Source organism: Mycteria americana, chromosome 2 (assembly GCF_035582795.1).
Source record: "Mycteria americana isolate JAX WOST 10 ecotype Jacksonville Zoo and Gardens chromosome 2, USCA_MyAme_1.0, whole genome shotgun sequence".
In the NCBI taxonomy this organism is placed as follows: domain Eukaryota; kingdom Metazoa; phylum Chordata; class Aves; order Ciconiiformes; family Ciconiidae; genus Mycteria; species Mycteria americana.
The window spans coordinates 174,521,203-174,544,792 of NC_134366.1; the positions used below are offsets into that span (position 1 = coordinate 174,521,203).

General features: G+C 60.0%; 4 protein-coding genes across 11 annotated transcripts; 2 read left to right on the forward strand and 2 right to left on the reverse strand.

The window, feature by feature from the left end:
- Window positions 1–176: 176 nt before the first annotated feature.
- Window positions 177–3,278, forward strand: TIGD5 (tigger transposable element derived 5). Its single transcript, XM_075495390.1, has one exon. It carries the CDS (start codon window positions 311–313, stop codon window positions 2,096–2,098), a length of 1,788 nt encoding a protein of 595 aa, XP_075351505.1. The 5' UTR covers window positions 177–310; the 3' UTR covers window positions 2,099–3,278.
- A 3,675-nt stretch (window positions 3,279–6,953) lies between these two features.
- On the reverse strand, window positions 6,954–9,486 carry PYCR3 (pyrroline-5-carboxylate reductase 3). The gene is made up of 6 exons (XM_075495391.1): window positions 9,387–9,486; window positions 8,762–8,826; window positions 8,302–8,481; window positions 7,866–8,078; window positions 7,640–7,732; window positions 6,954–7,321 (listed from the first exon to the last, which is right to left on the reverse strand). The coding sequence occupies exons 1-6, from the start codon at window positions 9,466–9,468 to the stop codon at window positions 7,139–7,141; spliced, it is 816 nt and encodes a 271-aa protein (XP_075351506.1). The 5' UTR covers window positions 9,469–9,486; the 3' UTR covers window positions 6,954–7,138.
- A 302-nt stretch (window positions 9,487–9,788) lies between these two features.
- On the forward strand, window positions 9,789–13,718 carry LOC142406457 (protein brambleberry-like). Of its 7 annotated transcripts, XM_075495395.1 has the most exons (12): window positions 9,789–10,126; window positions 10,383–10,511; window positions 10,792–10,873; window positions 10,963–11,125; window positions 11,207–11,314; window positions 11,422–11,589; window positions 11,668–11,850; window positions 11,958–12,057; window positions 12,270–12,430; window positions 12,671–12,780; window positions 13,150–13,232; window positions 13,375–13,718. In XM_075495395.1, exons 1-12 carry the CDS (start codon window positions 10,062–10,064, stop codon window positions 13,484–13,486), a joined length of 1,464 nt encoding a protein of 487 aa, XP_075351510.1. In that variant the 5' UTR covers window positions 9,789–10,061; the 3' UTR covers window positions 13,487–13,718. The 7 variants fall into 7 exon arrangements, with proteins under 7 accessions (XP_075351510.1, XP_075351507.1, XP_075351508.1 ...); XM_075495392.1 differs by lacking the exon at window positions 10,792–10,873; XM_075495393.1 differs by lacking the exon at window positions 10,792–10,873 and having other exon boundaries at window positions 12,369–12,430.
- On the reverse strand, window positions 13,647–18,049 carry GFUS (GDP-L-fucose synthase). Of its 2 annotated transcripts, none has more exons than XM_075495401.1 (11): window positions 17,865–18,049; window positions 16,704–16,883; window positions 16,504–16,618; window positions 16,161–16,289; window positions 16,012–16,087; window positions 15,652–15,783; window positions 15,427–15,491; window positions 15,152–15,218; window positions 14,984–15,063; window positions 14,719–14,818; window positions 13,647–14,255 (listed from the first exon to the last, which is right to left on the reverse strand). In XM_075495401.1, exons 2-11 carry the CDS (start codon window positions 16,853–16,855, stop codon window positions 14,200–14,202), a joined length of 972 nt encoding a protein of 323 aa, XP_075351516.1. In that variant the 5' UTR covers window positions 16,856–16,883; window positions 17,865–18,049; the 3' UTR covers window positions 13,647–14,199. The 2 variants fall into 2 exon arrangements, with proteins under 2 accessions (XP_075351516.1, XP_075351515.1); XM_075495400.1 differs by having other exon boundaries at window positions 16,704–16,865; window positions 17,865–17,997.
- Window positions 18,050–23,590: the final 5,541 nt, after the last annotated feature.

The following is a 23,590-nucleotide window of genomic DNA, read 5'->3' on the forward strand; positions in this document are numbered from 1 at the left end:
AGTAGGGAGGGGGGAAGCGGGGAGGCGCGATCCCCCCCCTCCTCGCAGAGTGGTACAACCCAGAGGCGGTGGCGGAGCTGCGGGGAAGAGTCCAACAGGGCAAGGAGGAGGGGGGAGGTGAGCGGCGCAACCTAATCGCTATGGGGGGCGCGCATGCGCGCTGCGCGCCGCCCCGCCCTACCGGCCGGCTCGGGGCCGGAGCGGAGACAAAGGCGCCGCGCCCCCCCCACCCCCACTCCCCCGCCCCGCCCCGGTTATAACGCGCCCCCCTCCCGGTACCGCGCCGGCCCATGGCTGTGGGGGCTGCTCCATGCCCGGGGGGGAGCCGGAGGCGGGTGGGGGGCCGGCCGGTATGGCGGGAGGGCGGCGGGGCGGCAGCAGCGCAGCCGGGGGGGTGTCGGTGAAGATGGCGCTGCGACGGGCCTACTCCATCAAGGACAAACTACAGGCCATCGAGCGGGTGAAGAAGGGCGAGCGGCAGGCGTCGGTGTGCCGGGCCTTCGGGGTGCCGGGGGGTACGCTGAGGGGCTGGCTGAAGGACGAGGCCAAGCTACGGTGGTTCCTGGAGCAGCTGGGGGGTGAGGTGGGCACCCAACGCAAGAAGATGCGCTTGGCCAACGAGGAGGAGATCGACCGCGCCGTCTACGCCTGGTTCCTCGCCCTCCGCCAGCATGGCGTCCCCCTCTCCGGGCCCCTCATCCAGGCCCAGGCCGAGGCCTTTGCCCGGCAGATCTACGGTCCCGAGTGTACCTTCAAGGCCAGCCACGGCTGGTTCTGGCGCTGGCAGAAGCGTCACGGCATCTCCAGCCAGCGCATCTACGGCGAGGGCGGCCTCCCCGCTGAGCCCGAGCGGGCTCCTGCCGCCTGCCCCGAGACCTTGCCGATGCCGGCTGCTGATGCCGGGGGCTACGGCGACGAGCAGATCTACAATGCCAACGTCACTGGGCTCTACTGGAAGCTGCTGCCGGGGCAGGCCGGCGGGGTGACAGCAACAGCACGGCGGCGACCGGCTCCCCGCGAGCGGGTCACTGTGCTGCTGGCCGCCAATTTGACCGGCTCCCACAAGCTCAAGCCACTGGTGGTTGGGGGCCTTCGTGATCCCCCCAGCCTCCGCCATCACAACCAGGACAAATTCCCCGCTTGCTACCGCTACAGCCCCGAAGCCAGGCTGGGGCCGGCCCTTCTCCGGGCTTGGTTCTTTGAGGACTTTGTGCCGGGCGTCAAACGGTATCTGCGCCGGAGCTGCCTGCAGCAGAAGGCTGTGTTGCTGCTCAGCTCCCCACCACCCCCCTCTGGGACAGGCCCCGAGGATTCCCCCCCACTGCAAACGCCTGACGGCTCCATCCGTGCCCTCTTCCTTTCCAAGGGCCCTGCTGGGAGCGGCTCGGCCGGAGGAGGAGGCCGAATCCCGGCCCCGCTGGAGCAGGGCGTGGTGTCCGCATTCAAGCAGCTCTACAAGCGGGAATTGCTGCGCCTGGCTGTGTCGTGTGCGGCCGGTGGCGGCGGCTCCAGTGGCCCCATGGACTTTGTGCGGTCCTTCCTTCTCAAGGATATGTTGTACCTGGCTGGCCTCTCCTGGGACCTCATCCCCCCTGGCTCCATTGAGAAGTGCTGGCTGCTGGGGCTGCGTGCCGCCTTCGAGCCTCAGCCTGGGGAGGAAGAGCACGGAGACCCCCCACGTGGGGAGGAAGGCGGCGGGGACAGCAAAGTCTTTAGCGACCTGACCCACCTGGCTGCATTGGCCTACAAGCGCTTGGCTCCCGAGGAGGTGGCCGACTGGTTGCACTTGGATGATGCAGCCCCGGGTATGGAGGAGGACGATGGGGAAGAGGACGCTGAGGAGGAAGGCCCCAGGGGCTGTGGGGCAGAGGAGGATGAGGAGGAGGCAGCTGCCGGAGATGGGGATGGCAGAAAGGGTGGGGAAGGAGGGGATGCCTTGCTGCCCACGGCTCGGGAAGCCATCAAAGGTCTGGAGACGGCGCTGCGCTGGCTGGAGGGTCAGGACCCCCGGCAAGTGGGGCCGCTGAAGCTGGTGCAGCTCCGCTCCCTCATCAGCATGGCCCAGCGGCTGCACCGTGGCGGCAGCCCCCATTCCTAGGGCAGGGCGACCGGCGACCTCTCGGCTACCAACCGCCCCGCTTGGGGTTTGGGGCACGGGGCTGGGGACACCCTGGTTGTCCCAGGGGGCTGGCGGCGGAGGTGCCAGCTCCCTTCACCCCTCCGTCACGGGCGGTCCCCAGGGCTCAGGAGGCCCAAACACCCCTGGGTCACCACGGCTAAGGGGGTTACAATTTAGGGCTAACGGGGGTTTTTTGGTGCAACAACCCCTCCGTACGTTGCGTATTCGAGGGTTGTTCCTCACCCTAAGTATATTTAGGAGGTGCTATTTTTTAAATCCCATGAGACTGAGCGGGGGTGGCCCCCTGGTCACTGGCACCGCTAGAAGGGGGTGGATACTGCCTGTGCTGCCCGGTCCCCCTGACCCCGTGGGGAGAAGGGGCGAGGGAGGGACCTGCTTGGCTTCACCATGAGGAGCCGGGACAATGGGGGAAGTTACACTAAGTAACTCTCCACGTCTCGGAGCAGGGCTGAGGTGGGGACAGCCACCTGGACAGGGACCACTCCTGGGGTGCTGTAAGGCAAACGTTCTCCCCTGGAAGAGGCTGGTGACGCCCTTCCCACTGCCAAAACGGAGTCCTGTTAAACTGGGGAGGTTTGGGGCTGGTTTAAGACAACTTTCTTCATGCACTGGATTGGGACAGGGACACTTGGGTGGCATCCAAGAAGCTGCGGCTCCCTGGAGAGGATCACCTCCATCACTCCCATGACAGCCCCGCGCCCGGGAACGCCCAGACCATGGAGACTTTCTGAAACAGGTACCATCATCTGAGCATCCTCACAAAGCCGAAGGCTCCAGGGATGGGGTTTGAGGTGCCCCCCCGCCAGGGTTTGTGGGGTGGCTGGGGCTGGAGGACACGTCTCGTGGTGCAGGGGAGATGGCTGCTGGCATGACATGTGTCGCAAGTTGAGACGGGAGCGGGGAGGGCTCCCAGTGCTGCCTTGAAATACTGGAGGCATCAGATGTGAATTTAGCAGCTCTTGACCTGATTTGGATTAAATTTTAGCCTGCTTAGCCAAATTATTGAAAGGAGGAAAATAAAAATAACTCCTCAGTGCTGCCATGCCCCGTGTCAGCAGGCAGGGTTGGTGTTTTTACTTGTCGGGTCTTTGTCTCATAACTTCAGAGTTTATGAAAATTAAATGGATTTTTATTCCCACGTTGGGGTTGTTGTCTGTAAACGGTCACGCGGAGCCATCCCAGCGGGATGGGGGGTGGCACAAGGGGGACCTCCGTGCGGTTGTGTCCTCTCAGTGTGGTTTTCTCCATCGTGTTCCCTGCCTCTCCGCAGCCCGTTTAACGTGGCAGGGCCAGGCAGGTACCCGAGCCACTGCGGCTGCTCCCCAAATTGACTTTTTATTAGTAGGGTTAACTTGCCAATAAAGGAGGTTGCCAGGGAATTTAGGGAGCAGCAAGGAGAAAAACCACACAAAAAGTCAAATTAGGAGCTGAGGTTTGTCCTTTCCGATCCTGAAACTCCACTGGAGAACCAATTTCAAGAAATGCTTTGGATTAGGGGAGAAATGCACTTTTTTTTTCCCTGCAAACCCAACCAACCTCAGTTTCTGGTGTTCATTTTCTGCCATGTTCACAGCCAGCATGCTGCGTGGTGTCTCGCCTGTTTCATGCTTCTCCTTTAGCTTTGGTTTCCTACTGGTATGTGTTTGGGGCTTGATGCTGCCGTGCTTGAATGCAGGCTTTTATCCACCAATGGGCTGTAATCATGTAAAACCACATTTCTATTTATTTTTATAATCTTTTGCACCAAAAAACCTCAACAAAAACATTTTAGAGCTTGGGATGTGGCTCACTGCAAGCAATAGTTTGTGAATTAAAGGGGTTTTCAGTTGTTTGAAAAAAATGTTTCCAAGCTCATCAGAAGGTACCGGGACTGGAGGTCTTCACTTCTCGTGTAGGTCAGCCTGGGTGCACTTGCGGCACCATTTGGCCTGGTTTGGGGAGGTGAGAACATCAAACCATAGAATGGTTTGGGTTGGAAGGGACCTTCAAAGATCATCTAGTCCAACCCCCCCGCCATGCGCAGGGACATCTCCCACTAGATTGGGTTGCTCACAGCCCCATCCAACCTGGCCTTGAACACTTCCAATGATGGGGCATCCACAACCTCTCTGGGCAACCTGGTCCAGTGTCTCACTGCCCTCATTGTAAAAAATGTCTTCCTTATCTCCAATCTAAACCTACCCTCTGTCAGTTTAAAGCTTGCTCCATCTTTCTTATCAGCTCCCTTTAAGTACTGAAAGGCCACAAGAAGGTCTCCCTGGAGCCTTCTCTTCTCCAGGCTGAACAACCCCAACTCTCTCAGCCTTTCTCCATAGCAGAGGTGTTCCAGCCCTCTGATCATTTCCATGGCTGCCTGTGGACCTGCTCCAACAGCTCCATGTCTGTCTTGTCTTGTGCTGGGGACCCCAGGGCTGGATGCAGTGCTCCAGGGGGGTCTCACCAGAGCAGAGTAGAGGAGGAGAATCCCCTCCCTCGACTTGCTGGCCATGCTGCTTTGGATGCAGCCCAGGAGACGTTTGGCTTTCTGGGCTACGAGTGCACGTTGCCGGCTCATGTCCCATTTTTCACCCACCAGTACCCCCAATTCCTTCTCCTCAGGGCTTCTCTTCATCCATTCATCCCCCAATCTGTATGGATACTGGGGATTGCCCCGACCCAGGTGCAGGACCTTGCACTTGGCCTCCTTGAACTTTATGAGGTTCGCATGGGCCCACTCCTCCAGCCTGTCAAGGTCCCTCTGGATGGCATCCCTTCCCTCAAGCAAATCAACTGCTTCACTCAGCTTGGTGTCATCTGCAGACTTGCTGAGGGTGCACTCAATCCCACCATCTATGCCATTGATGAAGATATTAAGTAGTATTGGTCCCAGTACGGACCCTTGAGGGACACCATTTGTTACTGGTTTCCACTTGGACACTGAGCCATTGACTGTAACTCTTTGGACACAGCCATCCAGCCAATACCTGATCCATCTAATGGTCCATCCATCAAACCCATCTCTCTCCAATTTAGCGTCAGGAATGTTCTGTGGGACCATACCAAAGGCCTTACAGAAGTCTAGGTAGATGACATCCGTAGCTCTTCCCTTGTCCACCAATGCAGTCACTCCATTGTAGAAGGCCACTACCTTTGTCAAGCATGATTTGCCCTTGGGGAAGCCATGTTGGTTGTCTCTAATCACCTCCCTGCCTTCCGTATGTTTTGACATGTCTTCCAGGAGGACCTGCTCCATGATCTCACTGGGCAGGATGAGATGCCTCTCTTGAAGGCAGGGGTACTAGCAGTAAGGTAGTAGCAATAATTTACCTGCAGTGAGTGCTGGCTTAATGGAATTTAAGCCGTTTTTGTTAAAACTAGCACTTAGCAAAATGATGGTGGTCATCAGCATGCTGGCTTGGGGGTTGAATGTGCCGCTAAGCCAACCTGAAAACCTAAAGCTCAAAAGCCTTTAGGAGGACACATGGAGATGGGGAATGAGCAGGGGCATCACAAGCAGCGGGGCTGGATTTGGCCAAGGCTTTTCAGCCAGATATGTTAGAGTGGTGTGGACGACACAGAAGAGATGGAGACGCCCAAGAATGAAATCGGAAGGCTGCATGTTTCAGAGACATCAGCAGAATCACCTGGGGGGGGACCTGGGGACAGGGCAGGGACAAAAGCAGGCAGAAGAAGGACAAAGGAGCTACCAGGTGGTTTGGAAACCTTGAAGACCACTGCTTCCTTGCACCATGTAGGTGCCATGAGCCCCTTCCCTGGCTACATGACGAAGCATAGAGATGGGCAGGAGAGACAGGCGGGCTTGAGCTCCATCTCCAGCTTTTGTGCAGCTTTGCTAATTAATTAGGTGCCTTGAGAAGGTGCCCAGGGAGGTCATGCCTTGGCGTGACCCGACAGCCCCACAGGGCTGCGGCATCTCTCTTGGCTTGGTGAGACTGGAATCTGGGGTGACGGCATCGCTGGGGACGGGGTCAAAGCCATAGGAGCCGGAGGCTCAGCATCCAGCTGTTTCACCAGCGATGTTTTGCCCAGAAAAAGCCTTTCATCTTCAAAGCAGTTCACAAATCATCACTAATTGCATCTGTGCTGGTGCCGGGAGGCAAACAAAGCTTAATTAGGGCATGCAAAAGGCTCCTCAGATCCTCTCCAGATAGGCAAGCGTTGAGTTTCTACTTCCTTGATGTGCAGCACCCTGGGGCTGAGAGCGGGTCTGGGCTTCCATCCCACTGCCTCGCTGCCAGAGCAAGACCTGTCTGCAGGATCGTGGTGCGATGCTGGTGCCTGGCCAGGGTGTGAGGTGGAGGATTTTTGGCTGGTTGACTTCTCACCCCTGGTTTTGGGATGTGGGTAGCAGCTCCGTGTTCATGCACGCATCTCCAGAGCTGAGCAGAGGAGCAGGCATCAGTGCCCACGTGTAACCCAAGCACCGAGCACCCCTGTTCGGCATTGAGTTGGGAAATCGAAGCTCCGTGCTCACCCCCAGAACATCATCCTGCCAGCTCCCCGCTTCTCGAGGTCCCTTGGCATCCTCACGGCACCTGCGATGGTCCTTCCCTCCTGCTGCAGGGATGCGGCCGCTCTGCCCAGCCCCAGCAGGCTTGATTTGGGATCAGCCCGTCCCCAAAACCCTGTCCCCATCCCTGTCCCCAGTGCCATACATCCTGGCACAGCGCCGGTGAGCATAGAGCCAACGTGGAATCAGCTCCATCCCTGCTGGCCCAGGGACCCGTGGCTGTCACCTCCCCATGGAGGTGACCTCGTGCTGGGTGCAGCAGCACCCCAGGACTGAAGGGACCAGAAAGAGCCAAGCCCGCCATCGTGCTGCCTACATTTATTCGGTCCCAGCCCTGCAGAGGTAGCACGTGGTGTGGATATGGGTCCGCACCATCCCCCACCCCCAGCCAGGGTCTCCTGGAGGTGTCAGGGTCCCCCTGCTCCCTGAAGGGGTTCAGTCTGGTCCCACAGGGGATGGGACAGAGGGGCTCATCCCCAGCCAGGCCGCTAGTCCTCGGCCATGTCGCGTGCCCGGTTGGTGGCTGCCTCCACGGCGTTCATGACGGTGGCCCGCAGCGCGCCCTTCTCCAGCTGGTGCAGTGCGTGGATGGTGGTGCCCCCAGGAGTGCAGACATCTCCTCGCAGCTTTGCCGGGTGCTCCCCTGTCTCCAGCATCATCTTCGCTGCACCCTACGGGAGACCAGGGTGGATCAGAGAGAAGGGGACCTCCCAAACCCCTCCTCTCCTTGCCCGGGTGGTGGACAAGGTGCCAAAGCATCTGTCCCACCGCCATGCCCTTCGCTGTCTCCTGGTGGCCTCATCTTTGGTTTCAAGAGGGGAAACTGAGGCAAGAGGCCATCCAGCGCCTCCTCCCTCGCTCTGCCACCCTGACGGGTGCTGCAGAGCCCAGGGCAGTGATGGTGACAGGGTGCCCAAGCTGGGTGGGAGCTGCGGGGCAGGAGGGAGAGGAGCGATGGCGGGCGTCCCCAAGAGACAGCACCGACTCACCAGCAGCGTCTGAGCCGCAATCCTGCTGGCTAGGCCACCCGGCATGCCCATCTTCACCGCTCCCTCGGCCAAGGCTTCGGCAAACAGGTAGACCTGGGGGAGAAGAGCATCGGGGGTGAGCGTGGCAAAAGGGGGGACCCCAAACCCCAACCCCGCATGGGTGGAATTTCTGCTGGCATGCCACGTCCCACTGGTGAGCCGCTGCCCACCGAGCGTGGGTGCTTACGTAGGCCACCCCACTGCCACTGACGCCGGTGTGGATGTCGATGTAGGATTCGGGGACCTCCTCACAGAGCCCGCAGGAGGACAGCAGGCTCTTCAGCAGGGCGGCTTCCTCATCACCGGCACCGCTGCCTCGGGCAAAGACCATTGCCCCTGCCTGCACCACGCACGGCAGGTTGGGCATGAGCCGCAGCACCTTGGTCCCGGCAGGGAGAAGCTGGGGAGAGATGGGGATGGAAGAGAGGTGCCAGCTCCAGGCAGCACCCGAGGGTGCCCTGAGACATCGGTGAGTATCACCCACTGGGGCTGGTGGAGAAGCGTGGTCCGTGGAGAAGGACCTGGGGATGCAGGTGGGGACAGAGCCACAGCAGCATGTCCTTCTCCACGGGCCCGGGTGCAAATAGGAGGAGAAAGAGGAGGAAGAGGAGGAGGAGGCTCACCCTCTGCAGTGTCTGGAGGGTGACACCGGCCGCCAGCGAGACGACAACGTGGTGGGGTCCCACAGCAGGACGGATCTCCTGCAAGACGCCTGGCAGGACGTGGGGTTTGGTGGCCAGGAAGACCAGGGTGCTCTCCTGCAGCACCTCCAGGTTGCAGTGCGTGGTCCGGCAGCCTGACTCCTGCCCGCGGGCAGGGAGAGGTGTCACAGCCTGGCACCCCCCACCCCCAGCACCCCCATGGGCAAGGCCCGTTCGCACGCGGGGACACGGCTTGGGGACTCGCTCTGGCTGTGAAGCCACCGAGGCTCTGCCTGGATTTCACCCAAACCTGGGAAGGATGAGCCAAAGCCGTGCGTGCGGGGAAAAGGTGCCCTGAAATCATGGCGAGGGACACCCCAACATGCCTCCCACCTCCACGGCCACCAAGCAGGGTGGCTTGTCACCCCATGGCCCCACTCACCCGCCAGGTGTCCAGGTTTTTGTCCGAGGGAGCGCTGGCCAGGATGCTGCTGGCTGGCACCTTCCCTTGAGGAATACGGGGACCAGAGTGAGCGGCCGGGGTGGCCCCAGGGCAGTGGGGACACCCCAGAGCAGCCCGGACACCCCGATCTCAGCCAGGATGTGCGTCTCTCCTGCAACCCCAGCCTGATCAGCCTGGGGGACGTGGAGCAAAGGAGGCCAGGGCCAGATCCTGCCAGTCTGGCATGAGCACCCCACGGGGACAGCTATAGGCACCCCGTTGTGTCACGGTGCGGTGACAAGGGAGGTGACCCCAAAAGCAGGGGCCATCTCCCAGCTTCTGAGTATGGGCAGGGCTGTCCCCACAGCGCGCTATGGGGCAGGGACAACCAGGGACACCCGAGTGGGGGGGGGGACAGGACTGTGCCCCCACACTGATCTGTGAGGCAGGGACCCCAGGGAGGGCAGGGACCCGGGGCAGGGGGGACAGGACAGGGCTGTCCCCATGTCCCCACACTGATCTGTGGGACAGGGACCCCGGGGAGGGCAGGGACCCCGGGGAGGGGGGACAGGACAGGGCTGTCCCCATGTCCCCACATGGTTCCGTGGGGCAGGGTCCCCCGTACCTGCCCGCAGCAGCCCCCGGGCCAGGCCGCCCGCCATCCGCCCGGCGCCCACGAACCCCACCCGCAGCTCCGCCGCCTCCATCGCGCCGGCCGCCGCACGGACACGCCCCCTCGACTACGACCCCGAGCGCCCATTGGCCGCACTCTTGCCCACCCCCGCTCGCCTATTGGCGGTACTGGGTATAAGAGGCGGGGCCTCGATGAGGGGCGGGTATCTGCGCAGGTGCGGGGGAGCCATGTGGGGGCGGTGGCTGCGTCCGGGGTGGAGCTGCTCTGGTCCACGCGTGGGGGGACCCCCCCCAAAACGCGGGGAAATGGGGGGGGAGACGGACCCCAGCCCTGCCCACCGCCCCGGGGCTGGGCTGCAGCCGAGGCCCCTGGCACCCCTGGGTGTATTGGGGGGGGTCCCCTCAATGGGGGGGGGTCCCCCAAGCCTTCTCCTCGACTTGGGGGGGCTGCTCCCGGCCTCGGGGTGCTTCCCATCCCTTTTCTCCCCGCAGGATCATCCCCCCACCCTCAGCATGCCGTCCTGGAGCTGCTGGGCTCTGCTACTCCTCTGCGCTGCTGCCGGGTTTTTTGGGTGGCTGGGCCTCAGCACCCCCCCAGAAGAGCTGGGGACCCCCCCAGAGGACCTGGGGATCCCCCCACATGTTCCCTTCGAGATGACCACGGGTGATGAGCGGTTCCAGGCTGAAGCCACGTGCAGGGAGCTGCCATCCCCAGACTCCTGCCACGATCAGGTGTGGCAGTGGGGCTCCCCCCCCCCCCCCCCGGCTGGGAAATGGGGGTCCCTAGGAACCCCCACCCTGGGCAGCTACTTTGGGGTGCCCCGTGTCCATGTAGGATGGTTTTGGGGGGTGAAGGCCAAGTGCTGGGCTGGGCTCGCACCTTTCCCCTTAATTTCCCACCCAAAACCCACCCCTCTGTACCCCCACCCTGGCAGTGCTGGGAGCACCCGTGGGTGCTGAGCCCTGCTGACACCCGTGCTGCCTCCAGGTCACCGTGCGGCTCCATTCGTCCTGTGCCAACCCGAGCGAGGAGGAGGAGGCCAAGCCGGGGGTGGACCTGTTCAACCACCAGGCCAGCGCTGAGGGTCACCGGACATACCCCTGCACCCCGGACATGGTAAGGTGCCTGGGCAGGGCACCCCAAATCCTATAGTAATCCAACGCAATTCCGCCCCCTCCCTCCCCCGCCCAAATCCCAAACTTTGTAGCCGCAGAGCCCAAGCTGCACCCAGCCACCTCTGCTCAGCCTCTCATCCTCATTTTGGGGTAAAACCAACCCTGTTTAGCCCATTTCCCCCATGGCAGGTGGGGGTTTCTGCTCCTGATCCCCTTCCCTCCTGATCCCTTCTGCTCCTGATCCTCGCTTCCAAAGGCTTTTCCAAAATCTCTTCCCCCAGCACCGTGGGCTGGAGATTAAACACTGGGGGCTCATTTTGGGATGCTGAGGGAGTGCCCATGGGGAGAGCCAGCATCCACCTGGTACGTGGTGGTGGGCATCACCGCAGGGTGATGGTTTGTGGGGGGCTGTGGGGCCACCCCCATCATTCCCCCCCCAGTGTTCACCACAGGAGGGGCAGAAGGAGCTGTGGGAGCAGCCGGCTGGGTGGCTGTGGCTGACACTGGAGACCCCCGTCCACCACAACTTGCAGCAGCCGGCACTGAACGAGACACTCATTGCCAGTGGGCAGCACCAGGTAGCCCAGCTCATGGAGGACATCACCCGGCGGATGGGTAAGAGCTGCCGTCTGGGATGCTGCTACGTCCCCGTGTCCCACCTTGGGGACTGACCCCACCTCTTGTGCCTCCCTACAGGGAACGTGAGCAGCCGTGGGGCCGCAGGGCTCTGGGAAAGGCACCGGGTTGTTCTGTCCGACCTCCACTGCGCACAGGAAAGAACTCGGGATGTCTATTCCCAACTAGGTGGGAACACGGCAAACCCCATTCCCAGCTCTTTTTTGCACCAGGACACCCCTGGGTGCAGCTTCCCCAGCTCATCCCAACGCTGTATCCATCTCCTCCACGTCCAGAGAGCGACCTGACCCTTCTCCTGGCCCAGCAGAGCCAGATGGAGGAGGTGATGGAGAAGCTGCGGCAGGTCAACCGGAGCCTGGGGCTGATGCTGGTGGCCGTGGAGGGTGCACGAAGCCGGCTGGAGAACCATCTGCAGCAGTTCCACGCTGTCCTCGACCCAGCCGGTGAGCTGGGTACGGGTGCTGGAGGGCAGATGGGTGCTGGTGGGTGCCAATGCCGGGCTTTTGCTCCCCATCCCGTAGGTCAGAGCCCAAGTGCCATCTCCACTGGCATCCTACACAGCTCCTACTTTGTGCTGCTGGTCGTGCTACTGGTGCCCACGCCACCCCGTGCCATCCTCCTCCTCCTCTTCCTCGCCTCCAGCGCCCTCGGCGAGCTCCTCGGCATCCCGGCACTCTCCGCTCTCCTGGCCCTTGCTGTGGCAGGTGGGGACGGGTGTGGGGGGACCTGGTTGGGGACACACCGCCCTGGGGGTGCTATGAGGGTGGGCTGGGGGTGCTCTGCCCTCTCCCACCCTCTTGCTTCCCCGCAGGGCAGTGGCTGGTGGCAGCCGCCCGCCGTGGTGCTGGGGGAGCCTGGCTGGTGCTTCCCCAGGAGGAGCCCCGTCACCGGCTCACCTCCACCCCAGACAGGTAGGAGATGGTTGCGGGGGGACGGACATGGCACCCTTGGGAGCTGCTAGGACCCATCCTGGGCACCCATCCTGGATGTCCGGTCCTGCTGCCATCTGGCAGAGGTCCCCAGGGTGGGCTGCTCATCCCCAGGAGGGGGTAGGACACATCTTGATGGCTCGCCTGCAGCTTTTGGGTGCCTCATCCCCGCTCCCTGCCCTATTTCTGCCCAGAGGAGGGTGTGAGGAGGCTGGAGAGGGGACTGCCATCATGATGGTGACACAGAAGCTGCCAAGGCAACGGGGCTCCTGCTTTTCCTTCTTCCCACGTAGGGAGTGCAAAATGGAGCTGTTGCAGGAGGAGCTGGACAGGATGGAGACAAGCTGTCTGCAAGGTGAGAGCTGGCTGGGCAAGGGGACGCGGGAGAGATGACCATGAGGTGGGAGGTGTGGTGGCTGTAGGGACAGGGGTCTGAAGCCCCAGCATGTCCCCATCCTGTGCTGGGGCATGTATGTTACCCCAGAGTGTCCCCAAGCTATGCTAGGGCATGTGCAGTGCCCCAGGGTGTCCCCATCCAACAGCAGCGGGGGACAGCAGTGCTGGGAGTGTCACCACCCATGCCATGTTCTTGTAGAGTCCTTGTGCCTGGAGCAGCCCTCAGCGATGGCAGGGGACCTCCCCGGCTTAGCAGGGCGGGTGTCACCCATTCCTGGTGGCTGGAGGACAAAGCTGAGCTCACGTAGGGTAAGCCTGAGCTGGGGGTAGGTGCTGGGTGGGATGTCCCCAGACATCCCAGACCTTGCTCCTGGGGGCCAGCTGGGTCCCTCTGAGGGTCAGGCCCTCTAGGGCTGGGGTGTCCTCATCATGACGGCACCTTTGGGTGCTGGACGCCCTGTTGGGAGAGGGGCTGGGGCTGGTGCTGCAGCGCTTGTGGGGACATGATGCCCAGGGAGGACTTTTGGGTGGAGGGGGGTGTCCTCCAAGGATGGACGGCCAAGGGACCCATCCTGTATGACCTACATGTCCCCAGGGGACAAGGGACATCTCCTGCAGGACAGGAGGGTCACCAGGGACTGGAAGATGCCATGTCTAAACCCCTTCTTCCCTGACCAGGCGATGCCGGAGCTGGCCCTGGGTGCTGGGAAGCGTTGGGAGCCCAAACCCTACAACCCAAGCCAGTCTCTGGCCAGCGATGTGTGAGTGCCAACTATAGGGGACATCCCTTCTCCAGGGACACGTTGGGGCTGGTGTCACCTCAGGGTGCAGCCAGTGACCTGACAGTGGGGGGACAGCCCCACTAGGGGCTTCCTGGGGTCCTGATGGGTCTCTCTTCTTTAGGTCCTTGCTGTCCCCGCGGTCCCCATGCCAGGGGCTCACCAGGGCTGGGCAGCGATGCCGGAAGAAAGCCATCCCTGGGCAGGACTTCTGCCACGTCCACACCACCGGTTGAGCCTTGTGCAGCAGCTTGGCCATGGACTTGCCCCCCCACGTTTGACCCTCTACCCCCTCCCAGAGGGGTTTTTAAACCCTTTTTTTGGCTCTTCCAGATCCTGGTGGAGAACACATGGTGGTGCTCAGGACCCTAAGGTGCCATTCAACGTGGGTACGGTACCATGCTGTGGGGCAGATGCTCCTCGTCCCACCAGTTTTATTCTATTTGCATATATTTTAATAAATTCCATATTTACAGCTGGAGCCTTCCTCGTTCTGGTCCCTCCCCCCACATCCTGATGCTGGGACAGGGGTGGCTTTGCTGGGGGCTTCGGGACCATCTCCATGTGCCAAAAGCAACGACCCTGATCACCTTCCCTTTATTACAGCCTAATTACAGGTAATTAGCAGAGTAGCCCATTACAGCTCAGCAGGAACTGCCAGCCTCCTGCACATGGCCAAGGCGGTGGTGGTGGTGGCTCTAATTAGTTGCTACCACCCTATCTGGGGTCCCAGCGCCTTTGGGGTGCCCCAGCCTTCCTCCCCCCCTGCCCTGGGTCTCCTGCGCTGCTCCCAGCAGCGGCAGGAATGTGGGGGCTGCTCACTGCGCTCTGGCTCCCCTTTTACTTTGGAAATGTCACTGTCACACCCCCCCAGCCCCGTCCTCTGCCCCAGCAAAGGACAACCCTGAGATGAAGAGGATGATGCCGGTCCCGGTGTCGTGTTGACCCGTCACTTCCTGGCGTTGGCGTAGTTGGCGCTGAACCAGGCGCAGGTCTCCTTCACGGCTGGGGAGGGAGAAGATGGGATGGGTTTTGGGATTGGGAATGCAGTTTGTTCATAGAATCACAGAATGAATTGGGTTGGAAGGGACCTTCAGAGATCCCCTAGTCCAACCCCCCTGCCATGAGCAGGGACATCTTCAACCAGATCAGGTTGCTCAGAGCCCCGTCCAACCTGACCTTGAATGTTTCCAGGGATGGGGCATCTACCATGTCTCTGGGCAACCTGGGCCAGGGTTTCACCACCCTCAACGTAAAACATTTCTTCCTTAGATCTAGTCTGAATCTCCCCTCTTTTAGTTTAAAACCATTCCCCCTTGTCCTATCACTAGAGGCCCTGCTAAAAAGTCTGTCCCCATCTTTCTTATCAGCCCCCTTTAGGTATTGAAAGGATGGACCACCCTGATGCTACCAAGGCTAACTGCAGTGGATGGAGGACCCGTCTTTTTCCTGGAGACCCTCATCTCACCTTGCCTGAAGGGTGTGAACTGGAAGCTGGGCAGGTAGTGCCGTAGCTTGGCGTTGCTGGCCGTCTTCTTGAACTGCCCGTCTGCTTTGGTGGTGTCGAACTGGCATGGGAGGGATTAAGGGAAACCGAAGGGGGAAAACCAGGTCTCTTGGGGTGCTGCTCTAGACCACAGCATCTCCCCTGGAGCCCTACAGCTGCTCGTAGAAAGTGGGGTGCCCCCCAAGCTGCAGCGGCCTGGTGGGGGCCAGCCTGCAGTGAAGGATACAACAAGCTCTCCCCTGAAGTCCATGGCCTCCACGATCGCCTCCGCTGCCTCCCTGATGGAGACTTCATCTTCTTCTCCCACTGTGGAGAAGGGCATGATTGTGGCTGTTCCTCCATCCTCTTGGAAAGGGGCTGGAGGGGGAGTTATGGGGGTACAGCCGGGGCTTACCTGACAAAATGATGGGCTCCACCTCATCATATTCCCGCAGAACCCAAAGGAAGAGCCGGGCCAGGTCCTGCGGAGGGGCAGACAGCTCTTGGGGGGTTGCTGCTGTCCCCCAGCCCTCCCGTTGCCAGGGGACCCAACCCTGAGGATGGCCAATGCTGCCCAGGACAACCCAGGCGGGCTCAGACCCTGCTGGGGTCCAGGCGCTGGCCCCCCCAGCCCTGTACGCTGCCCTCCCCAAGCTGTGGGAGGCAAGTGCTCCTTGAGGCCACGCATACCAGGGAGTAGATGAACTGTCTCCTGGGCTTGCCTGTGCCCCAGACGGTCAGAGCTGAGCCGGTCTCTGCGGGAGGAAGGAGAGCATGTCTGTGAGCATCAGAGCCACCTCCACTGACCCTGGTTACCCTGCAGAGCTCATGGAGCAGGCAGGGGAAGAAAAAAAAACCCCACCAAACTAACCCAACCCTCCCCAAAAAAGCCATAAGAAGTCCTGCTGCACTCACGTTTGGCCAGGTAGACCTTATGGATGAGCCCCGGCAAGACGTGGCCATCCTCAATGTTGAAGTTGTCGTGCGGCCCGAAGACGTTGGTGGGGATGACAGCGGTGAAGCGGCAGCCGTGCTGCTCGAAGTAACCTCTGGGTGAGAGTGTTGGGGTGCAGGTGGGTTGTCCACCAGCCGCAGTCACCCACCCTCCAGCACAGAGCTGTCCCCAGAAGACCCCAGCCAGCAGCATCTCCATCTGCTGAGCTCAGGTATCTTCCCCAGCTCCATTTAATTCCTGGGAGCCGCGGGGGATTCCCCTTGCCCTGATAACCGGAGGGTGCTCACAGCCCACAAGGGCTCTCCCATGTTCCCCCCCACACCTATTCTGGATGTCGATCATCCTCTTGGCGTAGGAGTAGCCGAAGTTGGAGCTGTGAGGTGGCCCATTGTGAATCTGGGGACAAGAGAGCAGAGTTAAGCAGGGCAGGGACCCCCACTTGGCTGTGCACGGGGACGGAGATGCTCACCATACTCTCGTTGATGGGGTACGTCGTCTTGTCCGGGAAGATGCAGGTGGAGAGGCAGGAGACCACCTTTTGCACCCCCGTCTCGTAGGCCGAGTGCAGGACGTTGTCATTGATATGGATGTTTCTCCTCTGGGGAGGGAGAGGCTTGTTAGATCTGTGGGGTGGGGACCCCCCAAAACTCTGCACCCTATGGGTAATAACTCATTAATAACTCCAGAAACCAGAGGAGCTCTGGTTTGGCCCCGGGAGCAGAGCAAGCCATGTCCCCATGTCCCGGCTCGGAGAGGGCAGGGGTTGCAGCATCCTCAGGGACCCTGATACCACCCATCTGCCATGCACTCACCCAAAAATCCAGGTTGTAGCGGATGTTTTTGAAGAGACCCCCAACCATGGCGGCCAGGTGGATGACGTGGGTGGGCTTGTGCTGCTCGAACAGGGCTTTGGTCTCCCCGGCATTCCTGGGATGGGAAATTTTGGGGTTCAGCAGTGCCGAGGCAGCAGACCAGGGGGGTTTCCAGGTGAAAATCCACACGGTCAACTCACGTCAAGTCAGCGTCTCTGGAGGACACGAAGATCCACTCCTCGTCCGGCCGCCCCTCTCCATCAGCCACCACCTTCTCGATGGCTCTCCCCACCAGGCCGGTGCCACCCGTCACCAGGATGCGCTTGGGCACCAGCCCCGCCGCCTCCGTCATGGCCAAAACCCTGTGGGCAGCGGGGGGGCTAAGCTGGGGTCACGTCGGGGTGCACCCCACTATGGACCACTGAGCTCACCCCCACCCTGGCATGGGCACCCATGAACATCAGCCACAGGCCAGGCTGGTGGGATTATTTTGGGGGGGGGGGGGGGGCTTTTACCCACTTCTGCCAGCAAAAGTGAAAAGTAAAGCGGAAGTGGTGTGTTTGGAGGTGACGTGGCCCGGCCGGGGCAGCAGAAACTCGTCAGCTGGAGTTGCTAATTAATGAAACTGGCTGGTGGCCCGTGGGCTCCCTGTGTGCAGGCGGCACTTGGGCTTGGGCCAGATGCTGCCACACGGTGCTGCCCGGCCTCCGGAAATGGAGGCTTACCCCGCACCCCATGCCTCCCTCGAGTCCCAGGTCTGCACCCCAAATCTCCTCCTGCACCCCAGGTCTGCACCCCACACCTCCCCCTGCACCCCAAACCCCAGGTCTGCACTCCAAATCTCCTCCTGCACCCCAAATCCCCAAATGCCAGCTGTGTACTCTGTGCCTCCTCTGCATCCAGAGTCCCAGGTCTGCACCCCATGCCTCCCCTGCACCCCAAATCCCAGGTCTGCACCCAAGTCTGCACCCCACACCTCCCCCTGCACCCCAAATCTCAGGTCTGCACCCAGGTCTGCACTCCACACCTCCCCCTGCACCCCCCCAAATCCCAGGCCTGACCCTCACGCCTCCCCTGCACCCCGCGTCTCAGGTCTGCTCCCCACTCTTCCCCGCACCCCAAACCCCAGGCCCGACCCCCATACACCCACAGCCCCCCCCTCCCGCAGCGCCGCCCCTATCCCAACCCAGCGCCTCCCACCGCGGGTCCCCCTAGACCCCTCGTACCCCCCTGGGGCTCTCCCCTCCGTCCTGTGCCCCCCCCGAGGACCCCCCACTTCTACACCCCACCGGGCACCCCCGCGTGTGTGGGAGGGTGCCCCGCAAACACCCCCTTAATGGGGCGGGGGGGTCCCGTCTCACCCCTGCACGGGGCTCGGCTCGGCTCGGCTGGGTTCGGCTCGGCTCGGCCCCGCCCTCGGCTCGGCTCGGCTGGGTTCGGCTGAGTTCGGCTCGGCTTGGCCCCGCCCTCGGCTGGCCTCGGCTCGGCTCGGCTGGGTTCGGCTCGGCTCGGCCCCGCCCTCGGCTGTGTTCGGCTCGGCCTCGGCTGGGCTCGGCTCGGCCTCGGCTGAGTTCGGCTCGGCTCGGCCCCGCCCTCGGCTGGGCTCGGCTCGGCGGGGCTCGGCTGTGTTCGGCTCGGCCCGGCGGGGCTCGGCCCGGCTCGGCTGGGCTCGGCCGCGCTTCCTGCCGCCCCGCCGCCATCACCGGGCGCCGCCGCTCGGCTCCTCGGGAAATGGAGTCCGCGCCCGGGGTCACCGGTACCGGGACCGGCCACAGCGGCCACGGGGACACCGGCACCGCCACCCATCACTTGCATGGGGGTGCTGGTGCAAGGCCGGGGTGCTGGAGCAAGGCCAGGCACTTGCACACCTGCACGCAGCGGTTCAGGGAAAAGGGGTGCAGGGGAAGGGAAGGGGGTGCGCAGGTTCCCTCCCCTCCTCCCTAACACAAAGGGCTCGTCAAAAGGGATTTCCACGAGAAAAAGCTTAATCATCTTTAATGCACTTAAGCTGAGATTAAAAATGAGCAGGGCTTTCTGCCGGATGGTTTCAAAGACACCCCCCCTCCAGCTGGTTTTTCCTTCGGGATTTCTGTGAGGCAAAGGCAGGACCTGGCACTGCTCTAAATTAAAATGGTGAAGAATGGGATTGAGGGAGACCCAGCCAGGAATTCCCACTTTTCCCCCAAAAGAGATATGGCCCCGTTGTCGAGGAGTAGTAGGATATCACGGCTTTTTGACTCCCTTTCTCCCTCCTCCTTTCTCCTGGGTAAGATCTGGAAGAGGAACGTGCCCTTTTCCTTTGGGAAAGTCTCAGGAAATGCTGAATCCTTGGGGAACCCCTTCCTGGAGGGGTGTGTGTGTCATTTTTTCCTCCTGCACATCAAAAGATGTCACCTTGTGCTCATGACCAGCCGTGTCCCATGGAAATGTCTGGACCCTCTCCCAGCTGGGTGAGTCCCAGCATGTCCCCAGCCCTCCCAGGGCTTTCCCAACTCCAAAATTCCGCTCCCACGAGTGACTCCAGTCCTGGTGCTATTTTCCCCCTCATGATGCAGGATGCCCTGGCTCATCTCACATGTGGAGCCAGGGATGAGGCACTGAAGCTCCTTCTCCATGCTGGCTAATCCCATGTCTGCCCTGCAAACAGCATCACCTCTTTCATCCTCTGTGAGACACCAAGGTTTGGCAAGAAGAAACCTCATGTTGATGTTTCCTGCATGTCCCACTCTACCTGCACCAGCTCAAGGCGGGGGGATGAATCGCAACCACCCCACATCCAGCTGCATCCACGCTTCCAGCTCACCGCATGGTAAAATTATAGAATAGAAGGGTTTGGGTTGAAAGGGACATTTAAAGATCATCTAGTCCAACCCCCTGCCACGGGCAGGGACATCTTTCACTAGATCAGGTTACTCAAAGCCCCGTTCAACCTGACCTTGAACACTTCCAACAATGGGGCATCCATTAGACGAGCTAGGGAAATGCAAAAGGCCAAGGAAGATTTTCCAGGTGCCGGAGGGAGGGTAAGAGCTTCCTGCTGCATCCTGCGAACTTCTGAGACTAATTAGGTGCAACCCCTGTTTCGGCCGAGGAATTGCTGGGAGGTGGCGCAGCCAGAGCTGCTGCTGCAGCAGCTGAATAACCACGGTGCTGGATTTAAATATGGTAATTCTGGAGCTAATTACCAAAGCAATGCTAGGGCATGAGGGAAGATCACAGGGGAGAGGTGTACACTTGCGGTGACCACATGGGATGGAGCAGGACTCTCTTGTTAATGAAATACCACCCAGGCTTCTGATATTATCTAGCAAGATCTTGTGAGCTAAGGATGAAAGCCTGGAGGAGACCCACTAGGTCAACTGGGCAGGTCTTCTGCATGACACGAACCAGAGGACAGCCCAGGACCTTGGAGCGGGCAGGATAAAGCTTGGGTGGCTTGGTCAGATCCCATCACCATCAGAGAACCACTGCTTCATCTGACGCGTTGTTTTCATAACAAAGCTTCCTTGTGGGTGACCTCTTTCTCTCGAACTGGTCTGGTTTTGGCTCCAGCCGTGATCCCTGCTCTGCCCTCCCGATTCCTCCCAGAAAAGTGGGGCAGATGGGTACGAGGTGCCCAAACACAACCCATCCCAGCATGGAAGTCGGCTCGTGGTGATGCTGCATGGCTGCAGCCAAGCTCCAGGAGCCCAGGTGAGACACACCAGCTCTAAGCATCCCTCTCCCACTCGGATTTCAGTTTTGTGGCTCTTTTTTATGCTTTTAGGTAGACAGCACACCAGCAGTGAGCCCCTTTCCAGGTCATGTCCTGCAGTACAGCCTGTGACTCCCTCCATGCATGATTTTGGCTGGCTGAAGTCTATTTTGTCCCAAGCAGCCCAGCTCCCACCAGTTTCCATAAGGGTTGAGGGTTGCTCCCCACCCATGTGCAGCTCCTTGGCAATGGGATAGTTGTCCAAAAGCACGGGACAGTCTTGCAGAGCCACAGAGAGGGAAGGCTGGGATGGGAACAGGGGCGATGGCCACGGCTTTTCCTATACCTCCTTGCTCTTGCTAATGATGGGAGGTTTCTTAGCATATGAAATATGAACCAGGAGCAGTTCAAATGGAAAATTTCTGACTTGGGTGGGACAGGAACGAATTGGACTCCTTGCAGACTCCTGGTTCATGGGATCAGCAGGAGCTGCTGTGCAATGACATCCTTGCCGTCATCACTTTGCATTTGGCTCTGCCGAGTCCAGTCCTCTTGAAGGAGGAAGACAAGGGAAAAGGCCATGTGTGGCTGCAAGCTGCGACTGCTCCATGACAGGCTTTGGGGCTGCTCTGAGAGCGGGGTCCTGGCTGGGTGGCTGAGACTCCCATTGGGAGTCAGACACTGGGAGAGGTGCCACCCATTTCACCCGCAGCTCAGAGGGGTGCCTTCCAGCATGTCCTTTCTGCTGCGTGCCTGGCTTGGGGTCTCCTAAGGATGGGGTGCAGAGAGCTGGGCAGGGGACAACCGAACGGACCTGGCTTCCCCCCCCGCCAGGGTAGATGGGAGAGAGGCATGTGCTGGTCCATCCATCCTCTGGGCAGAGGACAATGTGGCTATGAGCCTCCTCCCAGCACTCCCTTGAACCCATCTGAGCTGACTGTGCCTAAAATGAGCGGCTCTGGAGCAAGTTTGGGCTGAGACATGCTCTGAAGCATGAGGCAGACATCCCGCCGGGCCTGGCTGCTCAGGCATGTCGCAGGGCTGTGGGGAGGTGAGATCCTGCACCCATTTCAGTCCAAGGGTTGATGTCAAGCTGGCTGAACTCCGAGGTGAACAACTATCGCTCATAAGAGCATGTATTACTTGAGTTTGTCTTCTATTGATTCGACATTACTTTAAGATGAGCTGAAGTAAGCCCCTCAAGGCCAACGAAGCATGTCTGCAGGGGAGATGCGCTATTTACACTAAATCACAGGATAAAAAGGCCAAACAGATCCAAAACCATTCCCTCTCTCCTTGCCCAGCTCCGAGGCAGGTGATGTTTGGTTTTGATTTTAGGGAAGGGCTTTGTTCCTAGGCAAAAGCTTCGTCTTTGAAACGAGGCCGACTCCAGCTGTGCACAGAGCTCTCTGGCACTCTGGACTCCAGCTGCTCTGGCGACGTTCTCTCAATTTGCTTTTGATGAATATTTCAGTGCTGCCAATAGCCCTGGAGACTGCAAGCTCCTGCCTCAGCCCAGAGTTCACCTGTTTTGCAGGAGCCTTTTATTTTTCACTTACAGAGAGTGAAAAATAAAAACAACAAAGAAGAAAGAGTGAACAGCATTGATGATAAGCAATTTGGGGGGGACCAAAGATCTTTGGTACACAAAGATCTGGCTTTGAGTGCCCAAGTTGGGAGGCACAGAGGTGGAAGGGTGGCATAAGGGAATGTGCCCACCCCACCAGCTCCTTGGCCGTGCAGCCCCGCAGGAACCCCATCTTCACAGCAGAGCGGGGTCACAGGATTGTTCCTGCACCTGGTCCTCAGTGCCCCATGCTGTGCCTCAGGGACCTCACACTGAGGAGGATGGTGACCTCACACAGGGGGCTTTCTGTGTGATGTCAGAGCACAGGGATGGTGGCTTGGGGTCTCCTGTGCAGGTGGTCCAGAGACCCTGCAGCAGGGAGGATGGTGGTCTGGAGACACTCTGCATGGATCACTGTGGGACCCTGGAGGGAAGAGGAGATGTTTGCCTCGGGATTCCCCCAAGGGATCAGTTGGGGACCCCATAGCAAGGTGAGACTGTGGTCTGGGGACTCCCACGTAGGTGGAATGGTGACCATGCAGCCAGGCGGGCAGTGCAACAAGGACCCACACTTGTGTCAGCTGAGGACCCCACAGCAAGGGGGGTGTGACCTCGGCACCCTGCATGGATTGCCCAGTGTCCTCGCAGCAAGGGGAGATGGGGACATGGGACCCTGTGTGGGTGGCCTTGGGACCCCGCCGTGAGGGAAGATGGTGTCACGGGGACTGCCAGGCAGTTGACCTGGGGACAGCAGAAAGGGGGGCCATGACAGGGGACCCCACATGGGTGTCCCTGGCACCCTGCAGCACGGGCAAGAAACGGAGGGTCTGTTGTCGTATTTATTGATCGCAGCTTTTTTTGGGGGGTGTTATTTAATCAGGGCATTTTCCCTCCATCTTACCCCTCTGAGTCCCCTCACTGCTTTCATGTGAGGCGTTTATTTGGTTTTCAGCAGCATTTCTACTCATTCATTCCCTCACTCACCTCCCACCTCTCCCAGCAGTTGTTTTGGGGGCCGTTTGGTGAAGATTATTTACTTATTGTACCAGAGGGGTTGATTTTGGGGTCCTGACAGGCACCTTCTGGAAGCTTCCAGGGGCTTCTGCAGCAGCTGGCGCCTGTCAGATGCCTCCTGATTGGCAGGTTTGTCCTGGTTTCAGCTGAGATAGAGTTAATTTTCTTTATAGTGGCTGGTATGGGGCTATGTTTTGCATTTGCACTGAAGACAGTGTTGATAATACAGAGATGTTTTAGTTGTTGCTGCACTGGTCAAGGACTTTTCAGCTTCCCCTGCTCTGCCAGGTGCAGAAGAAGCTGGGAGGGGACACAGCCAGGACAGTTGATCCAAACTGACCAAAGGGCTATTCCATACCACATGACGTCATGCTCAGTATATAAAGCTGGGGAAGAAGAAGGAAGGGGGGACATTTGGAGCGATGGTGTTTGTCTTCCCAAGTAACCGTTGCGCATGATGGAGCCCTGCTGTCCTGGAGATGGCTGAACACCTGCCTGCCCATGGGAAGGAGTGAATTAATTCCTTGCTTTGCTTTGCTAGCGTGCGCGGCTTTTGCTTTCCCTATTAAACTGTTTTTATCTCAACCCTCAAGTTTTCTTACTTTTGCTCTTCCAATTCTCTCCCCCATCCCACCGGGGGGGGAGCGAGCAAGTGGCTGCGTGGGGCTGAGTTGCCGGCTGGGGCTAAACCACGACAAGGTTGTTAGCTGCCTCCTGATTGGCTGGTAGTGAGGGTGCTGAGAGAGAGCCTGGCTGTGGTGAGGGAAGGCTGCGGTGTGGGGCTGAGGCTGGTGAGCTCTGGGAGAGTTGGT

Excerpts from the sequence above, each read along its gene's own strand:
- TIGD5 (XM_075495390.1), top strand. The coding sequence starts at position 311 with ATGCCCGGGGGGGAGCCGGAGGCGGGTGGGGGGCCGGCCGGTATGGCG.
- PYCR3 (XM_075495391.1), bottom strand. The coding sequence starts at position 9,468 with ATGGAGGCGGCGGAGCTGCGGGTGGGGTTCGTGGGCGCCGGGCGGATG. Across the intron at positions 8,079-8,301 it reads CCCTCCAGACACTGCAGAGG|CTTCTCCCTGCCGGGACCAA; the intron begins GTGAGCCTCCTC and ends ATCTCTCCCCAG. Across the intron at positions 7,733-7,865 it reads GTGGCAGTGGGGTGGCCTAC|GTCTACCTGTTTGCCGAAGC; the intron begins GTAAGCACCCAC and ends CTTCTCCCCCAG.
- LOC142406457 (XM_075495392.1), top strand. The coding sequence starts at position 9,800 with ATGGGGGGGGGTCCCCCAAGCCTTCTCCTCGACTTGGGGGGGCTGCTC. Across the intron at positions 11,590-11,667 it reads CGCTGTCCTCGACCCAGCCG|GTCAGAGCCCAAGTGCCATC; the intron begins GTGAGCTGGGTA and ends CCCATCCCGTAG. Across the intron at positions 12,058-12,269 it reads CTCACCTCCACCCCAGACAG|AGGAGGGTGTGAGGAGGCTG; the intron begins GTAGGAGATGGT and ends ATTTCTGCCCAG.
- GFUS (XM_075495401.1), bottom strand. The coding sequence starts at position 16,855 with ATGACGGAGGCGGCGGGGCTGGTGCCCAAGCGCATCCTGGTGACGGGT. Across the intron at positions 16,290-16,503 it reads GCTACAACCTGGATTTTTGG|AGGAGAAACATCCATATCAA; the intron begins GTGAGTGCATGG and ends CTCCCTCCCCAG. Across the intron at positions 15,784-16,011 it reads GATCGACATCCAGAATAGGT|GTTACTTCGAGCAGCACGGC; the intron begins GTGGGGGGGAAC and ends TCTCACCCAGAG.